We start from the raw sequence: 25,967 nt of genomic DNA on the forward strand, positions 1-25,967 counted from the left end.
TTTGCCAGGAGAATCGTTCTAAATTCCTCAAACAAATGTCCTAGTTTTGCCCAAAAGTTTTGCCAAGTGAAAAAAAAAGTTTTGGAAGGATTATTTACTTTACTTTTTATCTATCATCTGTGAAAAAAAAGTTCTATTTTTATTTAAAAATCTTTTCTACATATGGAAAATATGTAAGGAACTTTATCAAACCTTTTTTTTCACCTGTTAAAAGAGAAATCCTGCGCAAAATGAACCTAGGGGGTTAATAACACGTGTACCGAGTCGACCGTTCTCTGGGATCTGTTTTCATGCTAATCGAATTTGACTAGTTTTAGCACAAACCGCTAATTAGCGTCTAACGCTAGTCGTCGGGGCAGAGGGTAAAGTAAAAAGAAATCGCTATTTCTACACCACTAACAAGGCTCTCAGGGCTTCCATAGAAATAGATGACATATGGCTATATAGGAGAGAAGATGATTGTGACTGACATATATTTTTGTCCCTCACAATAAAATTAGCAAATAACTATAAATCACTTCATCTCATCCAATATCTGACACACTACTGACTGGATTTTGCTGAACCTTAGGGCAATAACCCATATCAGAATAAATCATTAAAAAAAAAATTATGATTGTAGGTATGAGTTAAACATTTTAATAATCCTGCAACCATTTAAAGCTACTGTACACAAACTCAATGATTGGCTGCATTATTTGACTTACACTACCATTTTAGATAGAACGACACATGACTATAAAATTTAACATATTTTCCATAACTTAATCTTCGAGGCATTTGATGAGTAAGAAAAACATATACAAACAATATAAAATATGGTGTTAGTGTTTTTCTTACTCATCATTCTGTTTTACTGTGAGTGCATGACCAAGAAGGTTTAGTTAATATGCTCTATAAAGACTAAATATGTAAATAATGAAACATTGTCTCTTGTGGACAGATCCCTCTACCTGGAGCAGACGTTAGCAGCCAGGCTGTTGGGGCTGTCCACCTCAATGAGCACCTTCCACTTCTCTGTCCAGACTCCTGATGGAAAAGCCTTCTTATTGGTAAGAACAAGCTGGCACAATCAGAGAAGCACATGAGAAATTGAGTAAATACTCAATTATTTATTAAATGGAAAAAGGATGATATGGCAGGTTCTTTGAGTGATTGACACTGATTGTTTGTGATTTGTTGAGTATACAGCCAGGCTTTTAGCTCATTTAAAATCAGCGACAAGTGGATTAATACAAGTGGCTTTTTGTAGAACAGCAGCGACACACACTATTGCATGTCATTTAAAGTACATTTGAGTGTAAAAGTGTTTATATTCCAATATTGTTTTTATTTGGACTGAAGCTGGCAGGTGATATTTGACACATTTTATTTTTTACAAAATGTTATTTTCCTGTGTTGAATTGACTTTGGGCTTTTTCACTTTGTAAACTTATAACGTGCACAAAAAGATATATAAAACAATAAAGGAAAGGGAAAAAGCCAAAAAGCATAATATGAGCACTTTAAAATTTTGAATTGTTACCTGCAGAATTTTGTATAAAAATATTTGCAGTTCAATTAATATAAGAAGTCTGCACCTCTTTCCGCATGTGCACCCCCCACCCCGGGTCAGCTACCACCACAAATAGAATCTAATTCTGTGGGAAACACTAGACAGCCTTACTTCCTTATTGTTGAATGAGAAAAAAATAGTAATAATTGCAAAATCAACCATCTTTTTTTTTTTTTCTTCAACTAGGTTTTCTTTTCTGTTGACCTTTATTAAAGCCCAATATGTAGAAATATGTTGAATTGGTAACCCCACAGCCACAAACTGAACTTGCACATTTGAAGAAGGTAACAAAATACAGAAATGAGCATAAAGCATTTTTATTGCACCAAATATACTGTGAATTATGCATGAACGCGCACATATCCATTTTGTTTATCAAAATGCCTTTCACAGACAAAGACGTGTGAAGTTACAGAAGTCAAAACAGAAAGGTTTGGGTGGCGTAATGCTGTACAACATGTTTCCTTGGCTTTTAAGCTCAGAAACAATAGTGAGAGGGGGTAATTAAATAGTTGGAGTCATGATTAGACCCCATTGATTTCTTCAAAACTGTTCCAAAAGAAACGGCAAGAAGAAGAAAGAAACAACCGTGTGTGTACTGGTTCTCCTTCACGGTAAACATTAGTTTAAAGTTTAGAGTAACAGCTAAGGGAGAGTCGGCAACATTTACCATGTTTGCACTAAAACATAGCACTGGAACATCATGTGTTGAGGGGTCTTTTTTTGGGGGGGGTTCTAAAGGCGGGCGTGCATGAGTGGATGCATGTGTTTTATGTGGTGGAGTGTTATTCCTTTGGCCATGTGACGTCCGGCTTGTGTTTAGTGACCTGTGTGCTCCCCCTGCAGCTCTGGCTGCTGAACAGCGACTCCATCACAGCGTCGGTCCCACAGACGCGTGTCGGGGGAGACAGCTCTCTTCACAGTCCATCAGCCAGAGTCCTGAAACTCCTCTACACCGCCCGCTCTGACACAGGCATCCAACACAGAGAGTAAGTCAGGAATATTTACCACATCTGCCAACCCCCCCCCCCCCACCACCACCTCTCTTTGTTTTCCTCTTTTTAATCTCATCCTTTCATCTTTCCAACGCACCCTCTCAATCACCACCTGCCTCGGCTCGCTGCAAGGGATGAAAGACGACTTTGTTGGTGAACACATTTTCGGTTTTAGAACACTTGCACTAAGGGTCCCTGCTCAGACATAATTGTCTATTACTTTGCGAGTGAGATTGCCATCAAAGATGTTTATCATCTCCATGTTGTCAGTTGCATAAGCCATGCTCGTGTTTGTTGCACATACAGCACGTTGTTTTGACTGGAGCGAGGCTCTGTGTACCTTGCTGTGATGCATTAGAGAGGTGTAGGTGGATGTGCTGCATGTGGTTCTCAATGTTCAGTACAGCAGGACACCACTGGATAAGCCTTCCACCCTCATTATTTTCAACTGAATCAGCACTCAACCCCCCCTCCCTCCTCTACCTTCTCCCTGGCAGGCCGCGTAGAGTGAAGGCAGAACAGAGAAGTTTTGTTGTTTCTACCATTTTGACAAGCCCACGGGGTGACTGACGGAGAAAGGGTAATTAGAGGTAAAACTCGTATGAAAGGAGAAAGCTTTGTGTTCACAGTCAAAGCAGTAAGAGTGCATTTAAATGAAATGATGATCTGTACGAGCTGGATGGACTGGATGTTATTGATTAACTGATTAATACTATCAGTTAACAATTAAAAACAATATTATTAAAACCAATATTAGAAAAGGTTTTTTGAGTTGTAAATACAAAAAAAGGCTATTCAGTCCATTTGTTAACTGCTAGTTATTGTGCAAACTTTGCACAAGCGTGATGAGTTTTACGCTCCTTTTTTTCTGCTAAATTCCTGTCTCTCTGCTAGGGATGGGCATGATTAATCGACGATCGATAAATGATTATTAAGAATTTTGTCGATGACGTTAATTTGTTATCGATTAAACTAATACTGGTTGCATAGTCTGATTCTTGAAGCAATGAAATTAATTTCACAGTGTGGCAGCAATTAAACATTTGACCACCCGGGGACAATATTTGACTCCATGCTCAGTTACCTGGCTGACTTAGTTACTGCAAACACTGAGATGCCGTATATAAGTACAACACGGCCACGGCTCAAATGATGCAGCCGACCACTAAACAAAGTGTATCCGACCCTGGTTAATGTCGGTGGCGCCCGCGGTGCATGTTTCTCTCTGTCTTAACCTAGCATGAACTCGGCGTTAGCACGGAGGAGCTGCGATGCACAACGAGCAGAGAAAATTACCCAAGGGACCTGCAAGTTCATTGACATGGATAATAGAACCAGCATATCACATTTCATCACGATGTACCATCACCAGACTGGACGAAACTCACCACGAAGAACGGAATAAGGTTCCCCGGGCTGGCCAAGTTGGCGCCGAGGTACCTGTGCATCCCGGCAACGTGGCTGTTTTGGGTGGCTGGACTGACGGTCACCAGGTAGTGGTCGCGTCTCACCCCAGATCATGTCAACATGCTTATCTTTCTAAACAAACATCAGTAGACTGGTGCAGAAGTTGTGTCTGAGTTAGCCTACTGGTTATTTTTTATTAGGCTTTGTCCGTGCCTTGGATAGTTCTGAGTTACATTTTGAAAAAACCTGTCAGCTCTAAGTATTATTATGTGTTTGGTTAAGTTATTATTTAACATAATTCTTTTTATTTATTATTTTGGAACAAACGAGGGACACTGTTTAAGAACGCCGGCTCGCAGCTGCAGGTTCTGCTCCTTCAGAGTGCCGCACCGCCGCGCATATATCTATGATCTATATCTATATCTATAACCTCCAGTTTAACTGGCATAAGTTGTTCTTCTTGTAATTAAGATCTCATTGAGGAAAAACACGCTGTATTTTTGTATTTTCATTGCATTTTTAATTTATAAAAAGTTAAATAAATAATGAATTTTAATATAAAATTAAAGCTGCGAGCAGCGATGGACGGGCCCTCGCGCCTCGGTGCGCGTCTGGGTTACCGGCGGACTCCGCTCCTTGCGACCATGCATTTGCGCGGCATTCAGACGCCGCAAATTGTCACCAATGAAAAGGGAACTCTCCGCCGAGTTCAACGATACCTCAGACAAGACTTTACGTCATACGGTTCATTAGCTGTGAAAAGGGGCGTGGCTAATGCATAGGGGGCGGATCAAACCATCACCAATGAAGAAGGAAGTCTGCTGAGTTCAATGATACCTCACACAAGACTCTACCTTAGATGGGTCAGCATTTATTAAAAAGGGCGTGGCTTCAACATAGGGGGCTGGCCAAACCATCACCAATGAATAAGGAAGTCTCTGCTGAGTTCATTGATACCTCACACAAGGGTCTATCTTTAATGGTTCAAATTTTAAGAAAGGGGGCGGGGCTTAAGCATAAGTGGCGGGTCAAACCATCACCAATGAAGAAAGAAGTCTCTGCTGAGTTCAATGACACCTCACACAAGACTCTACCTTAAACGGTTCAAATGTTATGAAAGGGGGCGTGGCCTGAGTAAGTGGGCGTGGTCATATTATAGGAGGCGGCTCAGTATCACATGTAGACCACACATTCTAAGTTTCATGTAAATCGGATGATGTTTGTCATATAAGGCGCATTTCCTGTGGCCAGGGCTATTGACCGAAAGTCAATTTTGGCCTGTAGATGTCCTCAGGCCTGGACCCTTGTCCATCGTGAGAAATTGGACAGATACGACACGCGTTAACCTCAAGTTACAACATCTTCTTTGTTCATCGCTAAACACTCAAAATGGCCACGCCACCCATAGACCGTCTGACCGAAAAGTTTTTTCTTTAATAACTTTTCATCGTTAGGTGTTGGGATGGTACAGACCAAGTTTGAAGTCCATCGGATGAAATCTGTAGGAGGAGTTCGTTAAAGTATAGCACCTTGACTTTTAGGCCTACTTCCTGCTGCCACTAGGGGCGCTATGACTTTAAGTAAATATCGGCCTTTATTTGTCCTCAGGGTTGGACTTTTATGAATCCTGAAAAGTTTCGGTGTAATCGGACAACGTACACTCGAAGTTACACCCACTTCCTGTTTCGGCAGCGAAACGCAAAAAATGGCGCCCACACGCCACGCCTATGACGAAAAGTTTTTCTTTTAACAACTTTCATCTTTAACATCTTAAGATTGCACAGACCGAGTTTGAAGTTGATCGGATGAAATCTCTAGGAGTTCGTTAAAGTATGACATGTGGAAATGGCCAAAATCGCACTAATTTCGAACTTTGAAATCAAAATGGCGGACTTCCTGTTGGGTTTAGGGTATGGCTGTAATGATGTTTTTTGTACATCTTGACATGTTACATATGTGTACCAAGTTTCGTGAGTCTACGTTAAACGCACTGCAGGGGCTCAAGTTTCTTAACTTTCTAGGGGGCGCTAGCGAGCCATTTTTGTGCGCCTATTCCCGAAACCCTTAAAATACGTACATTTTCACCAGACTTGATGCGACCGCCAAATTTGGTGAGTTTTTGAATATGTTAAGGCCCTCAAAAAGCCAATTCATTTGACGGGAAAAAGAATAATATAAAGAAAGAAAGAAAGAAAGAAAGAAAGAAAGAAAGAGAATAATTCCTTCAGTTTCAATAGGGCCTTCGCCGCTGTCGGCGCTCGGGCCCTAAATATTAATTATTAATCGATAGTGGATCGTTAATTCTCCCGACGATCGACAAAGAAAATGTAATCAAATGCCCATCCCTACTCTCTGCTGACGGCGCTCACAGCGAAGGGGTACGTGACACATGCCATTATATCGATGAGGACTGGCGGGTTAAATCGACCGTCCTGCACACACAGGAGTATGCCAGGCAGACACACAGCTGACAGCCTCGCAGGTGGATGCGTTGGAGATGGGCTCGGAGAGCTGCCGACTTGTGTCAGTTGCAGGGATGAATGAATCAATGAAAGTAGAATCAGTGTAGAATCAAAGTAGAATCAAAAGTAGCTAGCACTAGCTCCAAAAGTCACTAAAAGTTGCTAGATGACGTCATACTAATTTGGATATTGGTGATGTCATTACGTATCATTTGCATAAAGCCGCGGAAGAAGAGAAAGCGAACCCGTGCTGTTGGCAGAAGAGTGGTGGACTGTGATTACTCTGAGCAGCATGCATGGGAATGAATTATAATATATCTTGCTTCTCCCGATGTTCTGAAGTCACTAAATTTGTCGCTATTCACTTTTTAGAAATAGTCACTAAGAGGGTCTGAAAGGTAGCTAAATATTAGGGGTGTTGAAATGAATCATTGCATCGATGCAGCGCGATGCGGACCTGGACGAGTCTGCATCGATGCGGCGACAGACCATAATCGATGATTGCCTACTGATGTTACTTGTTGATTTTCCGGTCGCTGCTTTTTTTGTTTCTTCCTTTTGTCTGTTGCTGTGTTCAGACTCCACTACATTCAGGAAGTGTCTTTTTTTTAAGAGCAGATACAATAAAAAGGAGTTCAGATATATATATGACTTCTTGAATTTGTTGATGAAAACCATGTGTGGCCATATACTGTATATAATAATATTGAGGAGGTGATGCATTGGGATATCAATTTGAATCGGTGACAGGATAATCATAACCGAATCGTGAGACCAGTAAAGATTCACACCCCTATTAAATATTGCAAGGAAGTCGCCAAGTTGGCAACACTGGACGCATAAGCTGTTCCAGGAAAGTGGCTGCATGTGTCCACGACAACGCACAGAACATCGTGGCTGCGCGGCCGGTACAAGTTGGCAGCTGTCCACGGACGCCGAGCACGAAAAGTATGTCCAAGTGTCCTGGACCGGTGAGCTGGGACTCCGATGCCTGCCTGTCGGTTAGGGGTTAATGATCAGTTAACAAGGTTCAACTATCGTCAGTAAGAAAAAAAACAACCTATATTAGCATACCTAGTAGCACCAAAGGTGCATGCTGGGTACTAAGAGACATCGTCCCGATAAAACAAGACTTGACAGGAACTTTTGATTGGTCTACTGTAGAGGTTGACCGATATGGGTTTTCTCAGGCCGATGCCGATCTTTTGAAATCAGGGTCGGCCGATGGCTGAAATATGATGCCGATTATTTTTGGCCGATATTTGCTTGTTTTTAACCTCTATTTGAAAGATAAAATTTAACACTAATAAGTACTTACGATAAAAACAAAATTTCTCAACAAAAACATTTATTGAACACTTCTGCACTTGTATACTTACATTAAACATGTATAATGTAAAAACATATATTGTATAAAACAAAACTGGTAAGAAGAAAGAAAGAAAGAAAGAAAGAAAGAAAATAAATGTAACTTTGTCAAATAAACTTTTCAGTTAAAAGATAAAGTTTAGTGCACTTAGCAGCATTTATCAAACAGCTGAGAACAATAAAATAAATTGACCATTTTAACAATAGTAGTGCTGACACACAGTAGCAACCAGCAGCATTTCTTTGTTTTGGTGTTGGCTGGGTGAAGCGCTGCCATAAGGGGGTGGTTTTCTTTGACTTAATGACAATGAAAATACAAGGTTAAGTTAGTATTTTTGTATAGTATCTTCTTCAAGTCATTTTGTAGATAGGTATAGATATAAAATCTAACATTTGTTTTATAAATCAGCTAATAATTCAGTGCATTGTAAGTGATACAAGGCTAAAAAGTTTCTATCATCTTCCCAAAAACTGTCCTGAAACATGTATTTTTGGTTTGTTTTGTTTGTTGACAGACAAAGCCAAATGGACAAAACCTAATTAAGGGGGGAAAACAACTTTAGGCCATATGGTCAAAATTAAATGATTTAATAATAATGTAATAACTATAACTTATAACAATAACGTATTTCACTAGTAAATTGCTGTTGAACCACAAAAACAACCACCATGGCAAAAGGGTATTTTACAACAACTTTGAATGCACCGCGACGCACCGTCTGTGTTGTTCTTCAGACAAGTAGCTAAACAACGGCAGCAGCACACTGCTTAACATCCTGCTGTTGGATCCTATACAGTGAAATAAATCACACTTTACACCGTTTAGCTGTCAGCATTTTAATCGTGTTTAATCCATCTGCAAGCTAACGGTAGGCTAACGTTAGCTGCTGACGAGTGTAATGTTAACTAGCGTCACTTGCTGCGATGTTTCTGTTATTCTAACATTCGTTTTCGGAGCATCAGAGAGCAATGCAGGCATATTGGTGGCGCCCAAATGAGGTACAGAAATCCGCGTTGCTATTCGGTCCGGTAGATACGGGTCGTTAAGGCACAGGTGCCATATTAGCACCGGGTCTACTCTGTACCAACAGTCCTTCACTAGCCTATGGTGCGGTGGTCTCTTTTAACTACAACTTCTTTCTCTGCATTGAGTTGACAACCCTCTCAAATATTAGACACACAAACGGAACAAATAATAAAAGTCTCAGATCCACTGTCTGTGATTGCAAAATTCTAGCTTAATTATTGTGACATGACAGCTATCAATATCCAAAGTAGCCGAACGTCATGTCGCCTGTTCATGTTTTTTATCGAAGTTGGCAGTAACATGTCATACGTTTTTCATTAAATATATACGACTTATAAGAATGTAATCCTTACCGTTTTCTCCGAGGAACAGCTCCTTCCTTAGGCGCTGGAGGAGGTCTGCTCACTCTGCTGGTAACTGACTCTAGGGGCAGCGTGCGTCGAACACGTGTTCCACAACAACAACACCAGGCTGCCCGCAGATGCGCCTGCCTATTAATCGGCTTGATATTTGCCGATGCCGATTATGTAAAAAAAATCGGCCGATTAATCGACCTCTAGTCTACTGCTGTTTTTGTCAAGCCAGAATAAGAATTAACGCCTCTGAATTTCCGCTTTTCATTTATTGTATGAATTATTTCATACTGCCCCTGCCAGAAATGAAAAACAAACACACATTTATTTATTTTTTAGACCTAAGAGCTATTATTATTATTATTATTATTATTGTTACAGCCCAACATTTCTAAGCAGTCCAGAATTTATATTGGAGTGTTACAAAAATCCAAACAACATTTTTGATAATTATTTTTTAAGAAATGTTAGGAAGATAATGTGCTGAGCATTTTAGATGCAAAATAACTTGTCAGTGTTCTCTGGTGGACAAGCTACTGTATGCTGGTGACACGGTTTCTAAATGATCCCAAACACATCACATTTCTGTACTGCAATTTCTTCAGGCGACACAAATTCTGATTTCAGTGTAGCTGCGGTATGCTAATATCAGCCGATTTATCTGACTGACCAATTTATCGTACTCCCTCCATTCACAATTTTCCTTGAAAGTCTTTACATTTGAACTGCGTATTGTTTTTTTTCTTTTCACCTATTTTTGACATTTCTCTGAAGTCTTGCAAAGCTAAATGCTGGTGTTACTCACACTTCCATTTCCCCCTACATAATTTACCACTCATCCTTCATCACTCATCTCTGACATTTTTAAATTAAATGTTATGCCCTGGGAGCTGAATTCCCTGGATGATGGCCCTCTTATTCAGGATACAGTCGGTACAGTCGACTGCAGCTAGAGGTTGCAGTATGTGTTGTTAAAACTGCCAATAATTGTCTGGAGAACCGGTGAGCCAATGCCTAAGTGGATTACTCTTGTCACTAATGGCAGTGACTTGATTATGAGTTGAAAGTCGCAGGCACCATCGCAGTCCAGTACAATGTGAATGAGGTCTCATGGATATGGAAATTGAGTCCAGTAGAAATTGTAAGGGTTACTCCTTTCCTATAAAATACATTCTGATATGTCAAATCTAACTGTGGATAACATTAACTACACTTCCATGCACAAATAATTATGATGTAGACTGGCTTGGGTCAATATGTATACAGCAGATGAGCAGATAGACCTAATAAACCTAATGAAGACACTAGTTTTTGAGTGGCTAATAGCAGATTTTCCATGCATGTGGGGCTGCTACTGACGATTATTTTCATTGTCGATTAATCTGTTGATTATTTCCTCAATTAATCGATTAGTTGTTTGATCAGAAAATGTCAGAAAATGTTGAAGTGCCGATCAGTGTTTCCCAAAGCCCGAGATGACGTCCTCAAATGTCTTGTTTTGTCCTCAACTCAAAGATCTTCAGTTTACTGTCACAGAGGCGAGAAGACACTAGAACATATTCACATTTAACAAGCTGGAGTCAGATAATTTTTACCTTATTTTCTCTAATAAGGTAAACCGATTAAATTATAATACATAAATAATTTTTTTTAATTTGGCAGAGTAAACATAATTTAATAGTTGTTTTAATAATAGTAGTAGTGTTTCTTCAGTGGGATGTCTTAAGTTGTACTGCAAAAAGACTTTTCCCTCTCAGGAACTGCACAGATGGCCAAATGTCACCCAAACAAACTGGATTGGTTCCACACACTGACACAGCATCAATCTTTCCTCTCTCAATCACTCTTCCTCCTCTCTCCTTTCAGTCCCCTCTTCTATTCGTCTCACACACACACACACACTCACACTCACCATCAATCCACTTTTATTTATCCCTAGTAATCTAGTTCAGTTTACAGTTAAAAAGCACTTCATTAAAACATCGGGACAAATGCTTCATCATGGGATTTACAACAGCTATTCTGGGCATCATCGTGGTTGTATAATGTCACTATAAATCACTCCTGCTCTACTGTGTGTGTGTGTGTGTGTGTGTGTGTGTGTGTGTGTGTGTGTGTGTGTGTGTGTGTGTGTGTGTGTGTGTGTGTGTGTGTGTGTGTGTGTGTGTGTGTGTGTGTGTGTGTGTGTGTTCAGCATTGTATCTAGTTGGGAGGCCAATGCCATAGGACATCCCGTGGTGCTGCCACTGAAGGTGTGCGAGGAGCTGCTGCAAGTGATAGATGACAGCAACTCTGCACTTCCTGCCTCTATGCGTAGCATGAGGTACTATGAGGTGAGGCAATTACTATGATGATGATTAAGGCATGATCCTCGGCATAGCCACATATCTTTTCACATTTGTAAAATGCTTCCCATGATACTGTGTAATCTAAGCAGAGAGATGCTGAACGTCTTCTAATTTATCCCCCTATTTTGTAAAAATGGCAGGGTCTCTTTTAGCTGACAGCTGTCACTTATTTCACTTACTTTTTACTTAAAGCACCTTGTTTATCCATTATTCAGTAGTGCTTGACTTGTGCTTTTATCCCACCCTAATTAATGTCATGATTCAGAGCTTTCAGTTAACTGCTTCGCTTTAGAGATTATGTTGGTCAAAATGTAAGGTTTTACTTACGTCAGCCTTATTCCAGCTTCTATACACCTGTAATTGTGCAAAATGTGTATATTTAGCTCGAAGTTGCCGAGGAAAACCCTTTGACTGGAAAATAGGAGGTGTTAACTCTGCTGACAACTCTATTCTCCTAGCCCTTTTAAACATAGTGACAGGGGTAATTAGCACCATTATCCTCCACTTTCTGCTCAGGAAGTTTAGGAGGTGACTCCAACCACTTAAACAAGTTTCCCATCTGCTAAAAAAAAATACACGAGCTGGAATAATATGTGGTGAGCAAACCTTTGAGAAGGACGCCTGCTGCTGTTCATCATGTGAAGCCTGTTTTGATGTTAGCCTAGGTGGGGCGAGGGTTCTCTTCAAGACTCAAAGTCTTTCTTAATCTAAACAGGAGTAATGCATTGAAGAAGGAATACTTCCTTGCAATGAAAAAATAACGAATTCAAGTATATCTTTTGTGTAAATACTTCACATTAATAGCTCAAAAAAGATACAACCCCTCTGTGTGCAAGAGGGAGCAAAACATTAAAGGAAATGTGTTCTTAATTTTGATGGACACCTTCGCTACAGATTGTACATTTTCCTTATACTTAAAATGCTAATTTAAGGACAACTAGTTCTGCACACTCCTCTTCAGATTCAGATTCATTTTATTTAAAACGGGGACAATGCACAAGTTAACATTAACCTTGTATAAAAACAAGGAGAGATGCACTGTGCCAGGTTGTAGCACAAGTGCTATTTTCTGCTCGTAGTCCCTTAACAGGTCATAACACAATAAAAATGTCATGCAAGTGAAATACAAAACATTAAAATATACAATTTTACAACCACAGTCACACAATTAAAAACTATCATGTGCTCAATTGTTCCCCCTTCCTAAAACCAATCCCCCCCTACACCAACAAAGCTATGCACTCAATATCCTTATATCTCCCAACACACACACACACACACACACACACACACACTCACACACACCCCTTCTATTGGCCCGCTGAGGCTGAGGCACACACACACCTCATAAATGTGTGCAATTTTGTTGTGACAGTAACCATGCTTTTGTCAAACTCGAAAAGGTTTGAGGATTTGTACATGTAATAAGATGTGTGGGGAGATTATTTATTTTTTATTTTCTTTATTGTCATGTCTCATACATGGATCATCATGTTGTGTGGGTGTGGATTTTCTTTGGCTTGGACAGCTTTACCCCCAATTTCCACCAACTGCGGAACGTCTGCAGATCTGCTCCTGAACGGGCGGCGGCAGAGTCATCAGGTTTCCATTAAAGTCAGTGGGTGTATTTCCACTGACTGCAGAACGGCTGCGTTCCGAGTCCTCCGCAGCCCTCCAGAGCAGATACGCAGAGCTTCTATTTTTGCCGGACGCCGGAGAGCTCCGCAGCAATTAAGCACACGGCAGATAGTGCGGGACAGGAAGTCGAGCACAGAAACAAAATAAAACATCCGGTTAATTTTCAAAATAAAATACAGCGTGCTCACGGCGGATCATATTTCCCTGCACTACACCTTGAAAATGTCATAATTGGCGGAGACAGGCCTGAAGTCGGAATGGAAACAAACTGTAGATGGTTTTGTGGTTCTGTTTATAGAAACTACATCCTGTTATATTGTGTAATCATACGTGAATTTGCGAGATCTCGCGGGTCCTAGTGACTTCAACGGTCAGTCATGGCCGCAGCCGTTCCGCAACAAATCCGGACCTGGTGGGTATTGAAGGATGGCGGAGCACGGAGCCGACACGCAGCGGAGCTGATCCACAGCCGTTCTGCAGTTGGTGGAAATCCGCCGTTAGCCTCAAGTCTTTTAGCATGATGTTATGTACGCAGCCATCAAGTACATATTCAGGACACATTTTACAGGGTTCTTGTTTCAATACAAGTCAACTGGATAAGTTAAAAAAAATCAGCCACAGTCCATGTTTTCAAAAAACAAAGGCAACTAACGTTAGCTTAGTTAGCTAGCTGCAGCTAATAAAATCTGCCAGCAGTTGCTATTTCAGGTGGCAAATCAACGGTCGTAAGCTAGAAATGAAAAGCTTCTTTTGTCTACCTGTCTGAAAGGAAGAACCCATTCCAAAAAGTGCTTCACATTTTGAGTGTTAAATCTGCTATCCTTATTGTAAATTGCATATGTGCTGTAAGAATGGAAAGGTTAACATAGTAACAGTAACTTAAAGGTCCAATATGTAATATTTGTACTGTAATAAATCCAAAAATGACACCAATGCCTCATCAGATATTAAGGAAACATGTTAAACTGAAATACTATCTTTTCTGACAACAATGCTAATGTCAGTATTTTTTCTTTTTGAAATTTACATTCCGTGACGGAATTTATGTTTATGTTTTGGTCTGTGGTTGTTATCAACTGCCCAGTTTGACAGCCAGGCCGGGTTGCCAGATATACCTGTAAAAACGTAAACCCAGCGCGCGCTTATTTCCTCCTGAACAGGTAAGCATAGCTTCAGGCTAATTTATCACAGCCACTAGGGACGGGCATTTTATGTCATTTCAACATTTGTGTACTCGCATTGAATTATATAGCTAGAGTATCAGAGTTGGTTACTCGCAAAAACAATTGAGACATAGCCAGTAAAGTGATCCCGACTGGTCCTGGCTAACGCCGCCATGCTAACCCTGTTAACTGCTAACATTACCGGGAGGACCAGGCAAGCGGGCCATGGCTGTTTACAACGTGTAGTTCAGCGGCTGGAGCCGACAACGGTGAGTTATTTTAAGCCACGAGAGGGGGGCTGTAAATCGGAAAGAGAGGACTGTGAGTTTGCAGTGTGTTTAGCGATTGTTGCCGTAATTCTAAGCCAATGAAGTGTGTTCCGTCGGTAAGGTAGTGGTATTTTTAGCGGTTCGTATTGTAATTCTAAGCCGAGGAAGTGTGCCTGACTGGCGTGTGGAGAGGACGGTGAGGTTGTTGTGTTTTTAGCGGTTCATACTGTAATTTTAAGCCGAAAAAGTGTGTCTGTCAGTTGGGTACAGAGCTCCGCGTGAGCACGGGCTTTTATGACTGTCGATATAGCCAGCATAACGTTAGCTACTCCGCTGTGCTGTGGTGTAATGTAATGTCTGGCTATGTGAGACTAGCATCTTACGTTAGCTACTCTGCTGTGCTGTGAAGTAATGTCTGGCTATGTGAGAAAAGCGTCTAGCAACATTGTTGTGAATGCTGCGGTCTCAGCCTGGCAACCCCCGTGAACTTCGAGTCTGGGCAGGAGGGGGCGGGGGAAACGACTCTCCAGTATTTTAAATTGGTAGTGCAGTAACTATTTTAACCGCTAGCTGCCAGTATTACACACAATATTACATATTGCACCTTTAATGGGCCGTCAATAGTACCAAGGTTCTGCAGTTGGTTTGATAGTGATGTATTGATCTTTCAAATGGCTGAACACCGCACCTGTACATACTGCAGCGGGATCACGGTTTAGCATGCCACCATGCAGCTAAAGCATGCTATACCAGGCCTGAGAAGGGGGGCAATGTGTTTGCAATTATTCTAGCCGTACGGCTAAGGAAAGGATTTTGGTGTATTCTAACAACAATGAATGAAAAGAACTTTCTGGTCACCTTAGAAGACGTGGCAATTGAAATAGAGGGCTCACTTACGTCCGATTGCCATTCTGATTATTACACCTACATTAGTCCCTCCCTCGTTATAAAGTTATGTGCCTCACACTTTAAAATACTATATTTTCACTCTCACACCTTAAGCCCTGAGGATGACAAAATGATTAGAATTCAGAGCTGTTTGTCTTCTGTGTCTTACACACTGTGCTACAATGATGAACTGTATTGTTGTTTTTTGAGGTAACAACATGACGGGGTGAAATTGGCCTTTGCTGAAATAAAGAAGGCTGCAGATAGAGTGACCCAGACAAATGACATAGTATCTGTCTGGTGGTGGAAGCGGTTACAGCAGTAAAGAGAGTGTGATAAATGGACACACTTGAACACTTCCTGATAGTAGAAGTGTGTGCTATAGGCGGCAGAGGACAGGAAGGTAATGTGATCATAGAGCCATCTAGAGTTACCGGAGATGGTCTGAGAGCGTCTGAGAGTCTCTGTTTGAAAGACAGTAAAAAAAATAAAAATAAAGCTCAGGCACCCAGAGTGTCAGAAGAGGACCAGCATGTAGTGGGATGGCGTTATGGAAGCTTCCGATGATCTGAAGAGTTGCATCTGCTACAGACGAGATGAACATGTGAGAGAGAAAGAAGAACAGTGTGGGTGGGTGGGTGTTGTAAGCTATGGTTTTCCTACTGTTGGTTTTGGAAGGCTCAAGTTCCAAAACAAGTTGACAAATGCCTCCTCGAGAAGAATGATTTCCATTGCCATTCGCAATCACTTTCGCCTCATTTAAAAAAAAAAAAAATTATATTGTGTTTATGCTTTTGCTTTTGGTCAACATTTTCAATGGCTATGATAACATTTTACCCCCCAACTTCATTGTTGTAAGGATGCAACAATATCTCTTAGGGTCTTAAAGTCCATCAGGGAAAGTAACGCAAGTGGGCGTGAGACAGGATTTAACTAACTTAACCCAACAATTCTAAATCACTTATTTGAAAGAGAGAATGAAGGGATATTAAAGGCCCAGCACACCCACACTGGTGTTTTCACTTATTCTGGCTGATTAAACCTCTGCTCAAGTTGAAGTGGAGCTATGCTGAGAGATCACCAAACTCCATGCACTAATGGACTTTTTTTCATTTCACACATTCTGATATGTCATAGCAGTATAAGCACAAGTGTGATAACATTAATAACAACTGAATTCCATTTAGATGAGCTAGTTCCTGGCTCACCAGCATGGGACACTTAAAGGGACAGTTCACCCAAAAATACATATGTTTCCTCTTACCTGTAGTGCCATTTATCAATCAAGGTTGTGTTGGTGTGAGTTGTCCAGTGCTGGAGATAACCAGCCATAGAGATGTCTGCCTTCTCTCCAATATAATGGAACTAGATGGCAACTGTAACTGTAGCTAACCGATAATCATCTGGGCTAGCTAAGGCTACAGCTCAGCCGAGGAGGGCGCCATTAATGCAGCATGAGCATCTCTTCCATGAGTACACTTCCTTCTGCACAGTGATACGGTTGGTGTGTGTAGTGAGATAGAAAAAAAGAATAGTTCCTAGTACATTAAACTGCTCACAACTAGGTATGTGGATTGTCTTGAGTATACGGGTCAAGGTTTCTGGAAAGAGACATTGCTGTTGAGTTTTTTAAAATGTATTTGTTGGCACTTTGAGCACCACAAGCCGTGTGCCATCTAGTTCTATATCCTTCAATAGAAGGCAGACATCTTTGCAGAATTGCTGTTTACGGACTTCAAATGATCACTCAACTCTGTTAGATGGAAAATGTAAAGTTGTATTTCACAAAGCTACTGGTAACTGGAGATAGTTGGGTTTGACTGCTCCTATGCTTTGACTTGTCATAGTAGGAAAAACACAGGTGTGCTAAGATTGATGATGGCAGAATTCCATTTAGCTGCTTTTGTTTCAGGCTCCTGATATTATGCATGCTGGCTCACACTGTCAAGGCTTATTGGGACACTTGAATAGAACAGAGCCATCGTTAATGTTATTAGTAACACTTGTGCTTTTCCTACTGTGACGAGTCAAAATGTCTATCCAATTCGGTGATGTATAAAGTAATCCAACATTATATTTGTCCTTACTCAGTTCTGCATTAACTATGTAACCAAACGGTGTCCTATCCATTAGATTTAAGGTGGGTCTCATTGACGGCTCACCCTTTTTAATCTTCAGCACAATATATAGTATAATTATAATGCCGTTTAAAAGAAGTTACAAAAGATACATTTTCCATAAGTACAGAAGTGAGGAAGGAGGAATGAAGGTCTCACTGATGTTAAAGGTGATTGTTTTTTGTCCTTTTTGTCTTGATGGATTAGGATGTGATTTAGAGTGATATTTTTGTACTGTTTGGAGTGGTCTGTTTGGTTTATCTTTTTGATTGTGATTTGTTTATGGTAAAGACTGGGGGGTAGGACAAGAAAAGCCTATGGTTGCCACCTATCCCTTTTCGAACAGAGTGGTCTAGTGTTATGTTGAATTATTTGCTTTTTTGTTAATTTTTAATAACATAATACATATATACAGTATATATGTGTGTGTGTGTGTGTGTGTGTGTGGTATTTTTAGATTGTTCAAGATAAAGATATCATTCATATAGTATAGTACCAATCCCAACAGCCCACCCCAGCTATAACCGCACTAACCCAAAGTTTGCAGGTAACTGTTTTTAATTGGGTGTGTATATGTGTGTGTTTTTTGTGTAATTTCAGCTGTGCAAGTAGCTCAAAGGCTGCATCATAAGCCAGCCTGTTATTATTCTGCATGTGGAATGTCTACTGTTGTCTGGGCCGCTGTGTTCCCCGCTCTCCGTCCCTGGGCCTGCCAGTGTAATGGGCTGTAAAGTGGCTCAAGCTCTGTCACTCTTTTCTAGCCCAGACAAAACCTCCCCCCGCCCCGCCTCCAGCTCATTAAAGTCCTACTCACTCCCACAGAGACAGCATATAGGTTAGACAGAAACTGATCCCAAAAAAAAACAGGCTTCAACGTGTTTTACAATGAAGAACTGAGGACATGAATCGATCATACATGGCGTCAGTCTTTCTGCAGTCCACACAGCTTCCCACCAGGAGCGGCTGCACTTTGTCCACATAAATTACTTCCCCCAAGACGCACACGTCTCGATTCATTGCACGTGGACCAATGGATGAGAAGAGGAATTAATCAACAGAGCAGGGGCTCTGTGTGACGCTGTTCTTCATCAGTGTGTACATCGGGATATCTCCGCTTAACAATACAAATGAGGCTACTATTGTTCTTTAATTAAAAACAAATAAAATAAATGTAATGGTAAGTCAGTGTTGTTTACCTCTAGTGTAATGGAAATGACTTAATTAGTTGAAGTTGATCTTTAGTGCATGGTGGATTAATACTGCATCGGTTGTGTATGGGATGCCCCGAGCCTAAGGTTGCTGCGACATTTGTAAAAGACGCGTATTCATCTCTAAAGCAGTGGTAACCAGCCGGTTTAGTCTTGCATAGCCCCACATCCCTACTGTATGTGATGAGTTCAAATTACCCGTTACCGACACCACCCGTCATATTCCAAATGTGTTCAATTTTATTGATATTATACAATTTAATTGTCAGTGTTTTAAGAATGATTGGTCAAGTTTGCATTCCTGCTACTACCACTTGGAGTGGCAGAACCTGAAAATGTTTATCGATTACTTTTAGCTAACTATTTCAACTGTTTCTCTTTAGCTAATTATTTCAACTATTTATGCATTACCTTTAGCTAACTTTCAACTGCTACGCTAGCTTGCTAAATAGTTTTCAAGCATACCTGATTTGGAAGCCGTTGTTCGGTTCTTTTGTTTTAAATTTGGATCATGTCCTTGACACACCCAAGGATGATAATAGAAATGCATCATTATATGGGTCAGTGGCTTTGTTCATTTTGACAGGACTATATCCGTGCCCATCTCTGTCTCTTCCCTTTTGAGTGTAGTACTTGCAGCAACTTGTTTCTTTTGTCACATTCTTTCTGTCAGTCTCTTCACTTCATGTGAAGGGACATTGTCTGTGCTGCTTGCCAAGTGTTTAGTGTTATTAACAGTTCCTGGCATAGAGCATCAAAGAGCATGTGTTTGCTCCAAAGACTTCCTCATGGCTTCGCTCCTCTTGTCATTGTCTCAGAACCTTTTTTTTTCTTTTTTTGAAAGATTATTTTTTGGGGCATTTTTAGGCCTTTATTGACCGGACAGCTGAAGAAATGAAGGGGGGTGACATGCAGCAAAGGGAGTCAAACCCGTGGCCCGCTACATCGAGGAGTAAACCTCTATATATGGGCGCCTTCTCTACCAACTGAGCTATCTGGGCGCCCAGTCTCAGAACCTTTAAATACCCAGACATTAACCCCTATTCTGTCAAGTCCCATCTTCAACTAAGAGCTGTTGCATAGAGATGGAGAGAGATATCTCTTGTTACAGCTAGATGTATTACTCTTAAGGCTTTGCAGTGATGTTTCATATTTCGCTGTGCTTTTCAGTGAGCTCAGAGAAGTGTAACACCCTTAAGCATATTATCAGCATCACTACCAATTTAAAGTAGTGAGGTTACCTGTGAACCTTTTTTTTGTGTGGCTTCTCATAATCTAAACAGTTAATTCCTAAAAAGTAAGATGTACTCCCCACGAGCAAGTGGAAAGTAGTGAGTCTTCTGATACCTGTGCTTGTGATTCCTCTTTTCTGTCAGGCTCTCAAACGCGCTGGTATGCTTCTGGGACTTTACATTTTCAAGTTGTAGACAGCTTTAAAGGCCCTGAAAACTCATTTTCTCAGTTACTAACTTCCATCTCCCAAATCGCAAGTAAGTCTGTTTCTCCCTGCTGAGGTTTTTACACATAGAGCCTAACCTTAGGTAGCTGTCACGGACCTCTGCCAAGCCAGCTTAACGTCAGTTAAAGGTTAACTTAAGCCCAGCTCGGTTCTATGTGGGGAAAAAACACAATGGCGGAGAGAAACTTATTTGTGCTGTGGGAGTTTGAGGTGAACTCGGGAAAGCCATTGCAATGAGTGCGTGGTCATACAGGACGTTTCGGAGCGGACTGCAGGTCCAGAAGAGAGACGGTCTCCTTAGCGTTCAGATTATATGGAAGTCACGCTCTCCTTGCCTCCTCAACTCCAAAACAGAAAGACAGACAGGAAGTTGAAACTGAAAAACACTGTCAGAAAATAGAACAGAAAACAAAAAATCTGAACATTGTCATCGAAAAACACATCAAAATGCAAACACTATAAAAACATTTTTACTGCCTGTGTTTATTTTTCTGTGGAACTTTTTTCAGTGCCAATATAACTTTCCAATACAAGTGTTTCAATGCCAATGTTTCCCTTTTAAGTTCTGGTTTTGTTTTTAATGCCAAATTGTTTTACTGTCCTGACTCCATAATATTCCAGCATCTATCTACTCAAGTTATATATTCACACTTAGGGGCTGCCCAGTGCAGTCACAGCTCTAGTGTTAGCCATATACAGCTCCACAGGAGGAGTTGTGGGTTTTGTGCCTTGCTCAATGGCAACTCAACCAAAAAACCCTTTCCCTTACTTCATTATCCTGGCTTCAACCTTGCAACCCTCCAATCACAAGCCATCTCCTCTCCTCCATGTAGACTCCCATTGCTCTGGTTCCTTATCACACTTTGTTTTCTTGCTCTAAGACTCACAGGAGTTCACCTCTAGTTGCCGTTTGTTATCATTTGTATGAATTACCATTGATGCGATCGAGTGGTGAGCAGACATTGGCACGGGGACACAGAAGACAGGGACTTGAGTGAGGCAAATGCCCTCATCCATCATCCCAATATAGAGCCCTCAGTGGAGCGCAACCATTGTCTGCAGCAGGCAGACACCCAGGAATAGCAGATGGATGGATGGAGGGAGAGGGCTGAGCTGATTTGTTTTCTGTGCTTTGATTGTGTGTGTGTGTGTGTGTGTGTGTGTGTGTGTGTGTGTGTGTGTGTGTGTGTGTGTGTGTGTGTGTGTGTTTTTGAAGATGATTAAATCCCTACCACCTGTGGTGTTTTTGTTGTTTGAAGACAGTAATTGCAGATAATGTGTTTCAGTGCCGATCAGCAGACTGTGGAGATCCAGTATATCCGTGTTTTGGGGAACAAAAATCCTCTTTGTACAGTACCAACTGGAGTTTTCCAAAATGCTAAAGTCAATCTATTTTTACTTTAAGTGTCCACATAGAATTTAACCTTTTTCTTGACTTTTCCCTGTTTTTAGTTTTCTTCCCCAGACGCTACATGTGGCTTTCCACTGCTCCTAGTACTTATGATGGGTTAAATGATGATTATGGTTGTATGATTGTATGTGACGAATAATAAAAGTGTCTTCTTTCTCTCTTCTAAGGTGGCGTACCTGAGACTTTGAGGCCAAAAGGTCCAGTGACAGCAGGTCAATGCTCTACTCGTCAAATTTGGATAAGGACCTGGGACTTGTTTTTTTAAGATAATGTTTTGGGCATTTTGGCCTTTAATTGATAGGACAGTTGTAGACAGGGAGGGGAGAGAGAGAAAAAAAAAAAAAGACATGCAGCAAAGGGCTGCAGGTCAGAATCGAACCTTGGGCCGCTGCGTTAAGGACTGAGCCGTGGTACATGGGGCACATGCTCTACGAGGTGAGCTACCAGGGCGCCCCGAGAGGAATCTTTTGTTAATGTACTGTATGTTTGTATATGTCACGGTGACATCCTGCCCAGCTTTTCAGTAAGTATGAGAATAGAGATTACTGCAGAAGGAAATACAGCGAGCATGGAATGGAATGGCTCGTTTAGTCAAGTCAAGTTGTGGTTTCTGGTTGCTTCTGTCAACATGTTTGGTAGTGTGTGATCACCTGCTCAAACAGATTCATGTTGAAACAGGTTGGAGCCAGACTTCTAAATGTTAATACATATCCAGTAAATGCAAAAGAGGAGGAGAATGACATCAACTTTATAGATAGATAGTAGGGGTGGTACGGTTCATGAAAAAACACCCGAACCGCTCGGTTCGCTAGTCTCGGTTCGGAGCATGTGTGTACCGCACGGTTCGTCAGTACACTGTTAATGTGCACTAACCTCTTACTGCCGTAGTGCCCACTTTCAACACCCATGTTAAAACAGTTACTGGAAATGACGAGCGGGATGGGCGTGACAAACGCAACCCATGGCAGCTGATTGGACGATTGCGTCACATGGGTCTGGCTGGTCCCAAATTTCAAAGCCAGACTGTCATGGCGGCTCGTTCAGAATACGATCTCATATTGTACTAAAATAGTTCACCGAAACGTGTTTCTGAAAACATTTTAAGCGAGAAATAGGCCATGCAGTTGCTGAATCTGTCTTCATTTCAGATCGACAAAGGTCAGTTTAAAAGATTTTGGTCAGATTTTGAGAGACACCGAGCCGACCGCTCCTCAAGTGGAGTGGGGTGCCGCTGCAGGTCACGTGACCTGCAGAAATGTCCAGTGGGAGAGAGGCTGCCCAGAGCTGGAGGATGCACCAGCGTCGTTTATAGTCTGGTGTGTGGGAACATTTTGGATTTCACGTTACCTATGATGAAATAAAACCATATAGAACTGCCACTGTGTGCACGTTTTGTGCAACATGCATTCAATATGCTAATTTTAGCTATATGCTGAAGTATATTCTGGAGTGATAAAGAAAAAATAAGAACCGTACTGAACCGAAAACCGTGACCCTAAAACCGTGATACGAACCGAACCGTGGGTTTTGTGAACCGTACCACCCCTAATAAATAGATAGATAGATAGATAGATAGATCTCGTAGTTGTTTAAACTTTTAATCCTAATCATAGAACTAAAATTGATTTTATTTCTATGATCCTAATGTATAATTATATCAAAAAGTATCAGAGTGGTTGAAAAACTTGTATGTGAACATTGTATATCTGCCCATTCCATTCTCTACAAAAACAGATTAAACTGTTGTATTTTTGAAAGTATCACCTCTTCCTTTCTTCTATCTACTGGAGAGCACTGCTGGTTGATGTGTGGGACATTGTTCTTGAGTCGGCTTTTGATGAAAAAACTTATTATAGAGGCACTTCAGCCCCAGGATGCAGCAGTACATCCTCCACTTGAGCGTAATTACAGCGTGTGTGTGTGTGTGTGTGTGTGTGTGTGTGTGTGTGTGTGTGTGTGTGTGTGTGTGTGTGTGTGTGTGTGTGTGTGTGTGTGTGTGTGTGTGTGTGTGTGTGTGTGTGTGTGTGTGTGTGTGTCTAAAGATTGATGGTATTTATGTAACATGAGTGGTAGTGAGAATTATTGCGGAAATGCATGGTTAAACACTTCACCTTTTTAACGTTCATCACGATATGGGCTGGTCAAGTAGCTCTTACAGTATGTCAAAGTACTTTTTAGACATTAGTGGTCTGAATCTAGGGATGGCAATGTGGGTCTGTCATTTGGATGTCGGTCCACCACTTTGGTTTAGACTAAAATATCTCAACTTTTGGATGTGCTGCTATTAAACTTTTATACAGACATCATGGTTCCCGGAAGATGACTCCTATTGACGTTGGTGATCCACTAGTCTATATACACGACATTCCACTTCCGGGATTGCTCCGGTGCTGCCTGAAATTCCACCGGATGTCCCTGATTTAGGCTGGATGATCCTTACCTTGGGCTTCCTTTGTGTTGGGGTTCTAACCTCCGGTGGATTTGTGAGGACTATGGTTAACTTCTCCTCAGATCTCTGCAGGGTAAATCCAGACAGCTAGCTAGACTATCTGTCCAATCAGAGTTTTCTGTTGCACGACTAAAACAAACTTTGAACGTACACATTCCACCAAAACAAGTTCCTTCCTGAGACTATTTAGCAGAGGCGCCGTGGCTCTGTACGGTGATTAGCACCGCCCAAGACGATTGTGATTGGTTTAAAGAAATGCCAATAAACCAGAGGCAAGTTTTTCTCCCATCCCGGAATGCTGGGTGTGGACTAGCCAGACCTTCCTCCGCAGCGCTGTGGAGGAAGGTCTGGCAATGCGAGACTTGTGATCCACAGACGTTTTCTATAGCGCCACCATGAAGTGGAAATGTTTAGTTCTGATTGAAATGGCTCCAGAACTATCAGATGGATTGCCATGAAATTTGCAACACACTCATGGTCCTCAAAGGTTAAATTCTATTCATTTAAATGATCCCCTGCCTTTTTATCTAGTGTCACCATTAAAGTCAAAGTTTTCACTTTCTTAATATCAACCAGGTGCATTGGCACATTTTGTACAAACATTCATGGTTCCCAGATGATTTATCCTACTGAATTGTTCCTCTAGCACCACCATGTCTCGACAACTATTGAATGAATTTCCATGACATTTTGTACACACATTCATGTTCCTCTAAAGATGGATTTTAATAACTTTTTTTCTTTAGTTTATGACCAAATACCTGCAAAACGAATCAGCATCCCCATCAGCATCAGCTGTAGTTTGTGTTCAGTGTTGATTAGCAAATGTTAGCATACCAACATGCTAAACTAAGATGGCGAACACGATGGACATTAACCCTCATGCCCTCCTCGTCATTTTTGTACATTTTTGTACATTTTTCTTTTTCATTTTGTGATCATTTTTGCTGTGTTACTGCTTATGGCATGAAATTTTGTAGGAACCTTTCTTTTCAGCCAATATTTTAAATCCAGTGTTTTTTACTCTTACATGTCTTTTATACTTAAATGATTCATTTTGTACCCTTTGGACACCTTCGTGGAAAAATGTCCACACACACAAAAACTGTTATTAAATCATCATATATCAATATTTTTTTCTGCTTTTTTTTCATAAGTCACTTAAACAACTTCTAACCTAATCAAAACCACCAGACATTCAATCATTTTCAGGATTTTAACCCTTTAAATGCCAGTTTATGTATTTGAAGTATGTCATTATTTTTTTTCCATATAATGAATAATATGTAGATGGGGCTTTTGGTGGGGATTAGAGGCTTGGATATGTCAAAGATAAGCAACAAAACTGATTTGTTTGCATTAGTATTTTTTATGTAGTTCCAGATACTCCCTTTGGACACCTTCAAGGCAAAAATGGCCCCATTCACTTCCATTATAACCACATGTTTTGATCTCTCTGCCTTTACAGTATAAAACCATGCATTCTGTAATGTCAGCATTTCATTTGGAACAAAACTAGTCATATTTGACATTTTTACAGTATTTCACCAGATTCAACCATTTTGCCCTTGTAGGCAGATGCATGAAGTCATTGTATTTTAGCCAGTTATATTATGGAGCCGTGTGTGTGTTTGTGTGTGTGTGTGGTAAGGTAAGTAAGGTGCGCTTTTTTCACCACTAAAATTATCATTGTTTGTTTACAGATTAACACAAACTCTCTCTCACACACAGACATGCACACAGCTCCATAATATAACTATAATTTCATGCATCGGCCTACAAGGGCAAAATGGTTGAATCTGGTGAAATAATGTAAAAATGTCAAATATGACTAGTTTTCTTCCAAATGA

At 40.9% G+C, this 25,967-nt stretch overlaps 1 protein-coding gene across 2 annotated transcripts in view; it reads left to right on the top strand.

Moving 5' to 3' along the window:
- Positions 1 to 22,515, top strand: part of ube3d (ubiquitin protein ligase E3D) — a 34,083-nt gene extending 11,568 nt beyond the window's left edge. For both annotated transcript variants that reach the window (XM_039804944.1, XM_039804946.1), the window contains exons 8-11: positions 944 to 1,052; positions 2,402 to 2,544; positions 11,362 to 11,500; positions 21,836 to 22,515. In XM_039804944.1, the coding sequence (XP_039660878.1) occupies positions 944 to 1,052; positions 2,402 to 2,544; positions 11,362 to 11,500; positions 21,836 to 21,856 (412 nt within the window). In that variant the 3' untranslated portion in view covers positions 21,857 to 22,515. The remainder of the gene's footprint in view (positions 1 to 943; positions 1,053 to 2,401; positions 2,545 to 11,361; positions 11,501 to 21,835) is intronic.
- Positions 22,516 to 25,967: the final 3,452 nt, after the last annotated feature.

Source organism: Perca fluviatilis, chromosome 7 (genome assembly GCF_010015445.1).
Source record: "Perca fluviatilis chromosome 7, GENO_Pfluv_1.0, whole genome shotgun sequence".
NCBI classification, from domain to species: domain Eukaryota; kingdom Metazoa; phylum Chordata; class Actinopteri; order Perciformes; family Percidae; genus Perca; species Perca fluviatilis.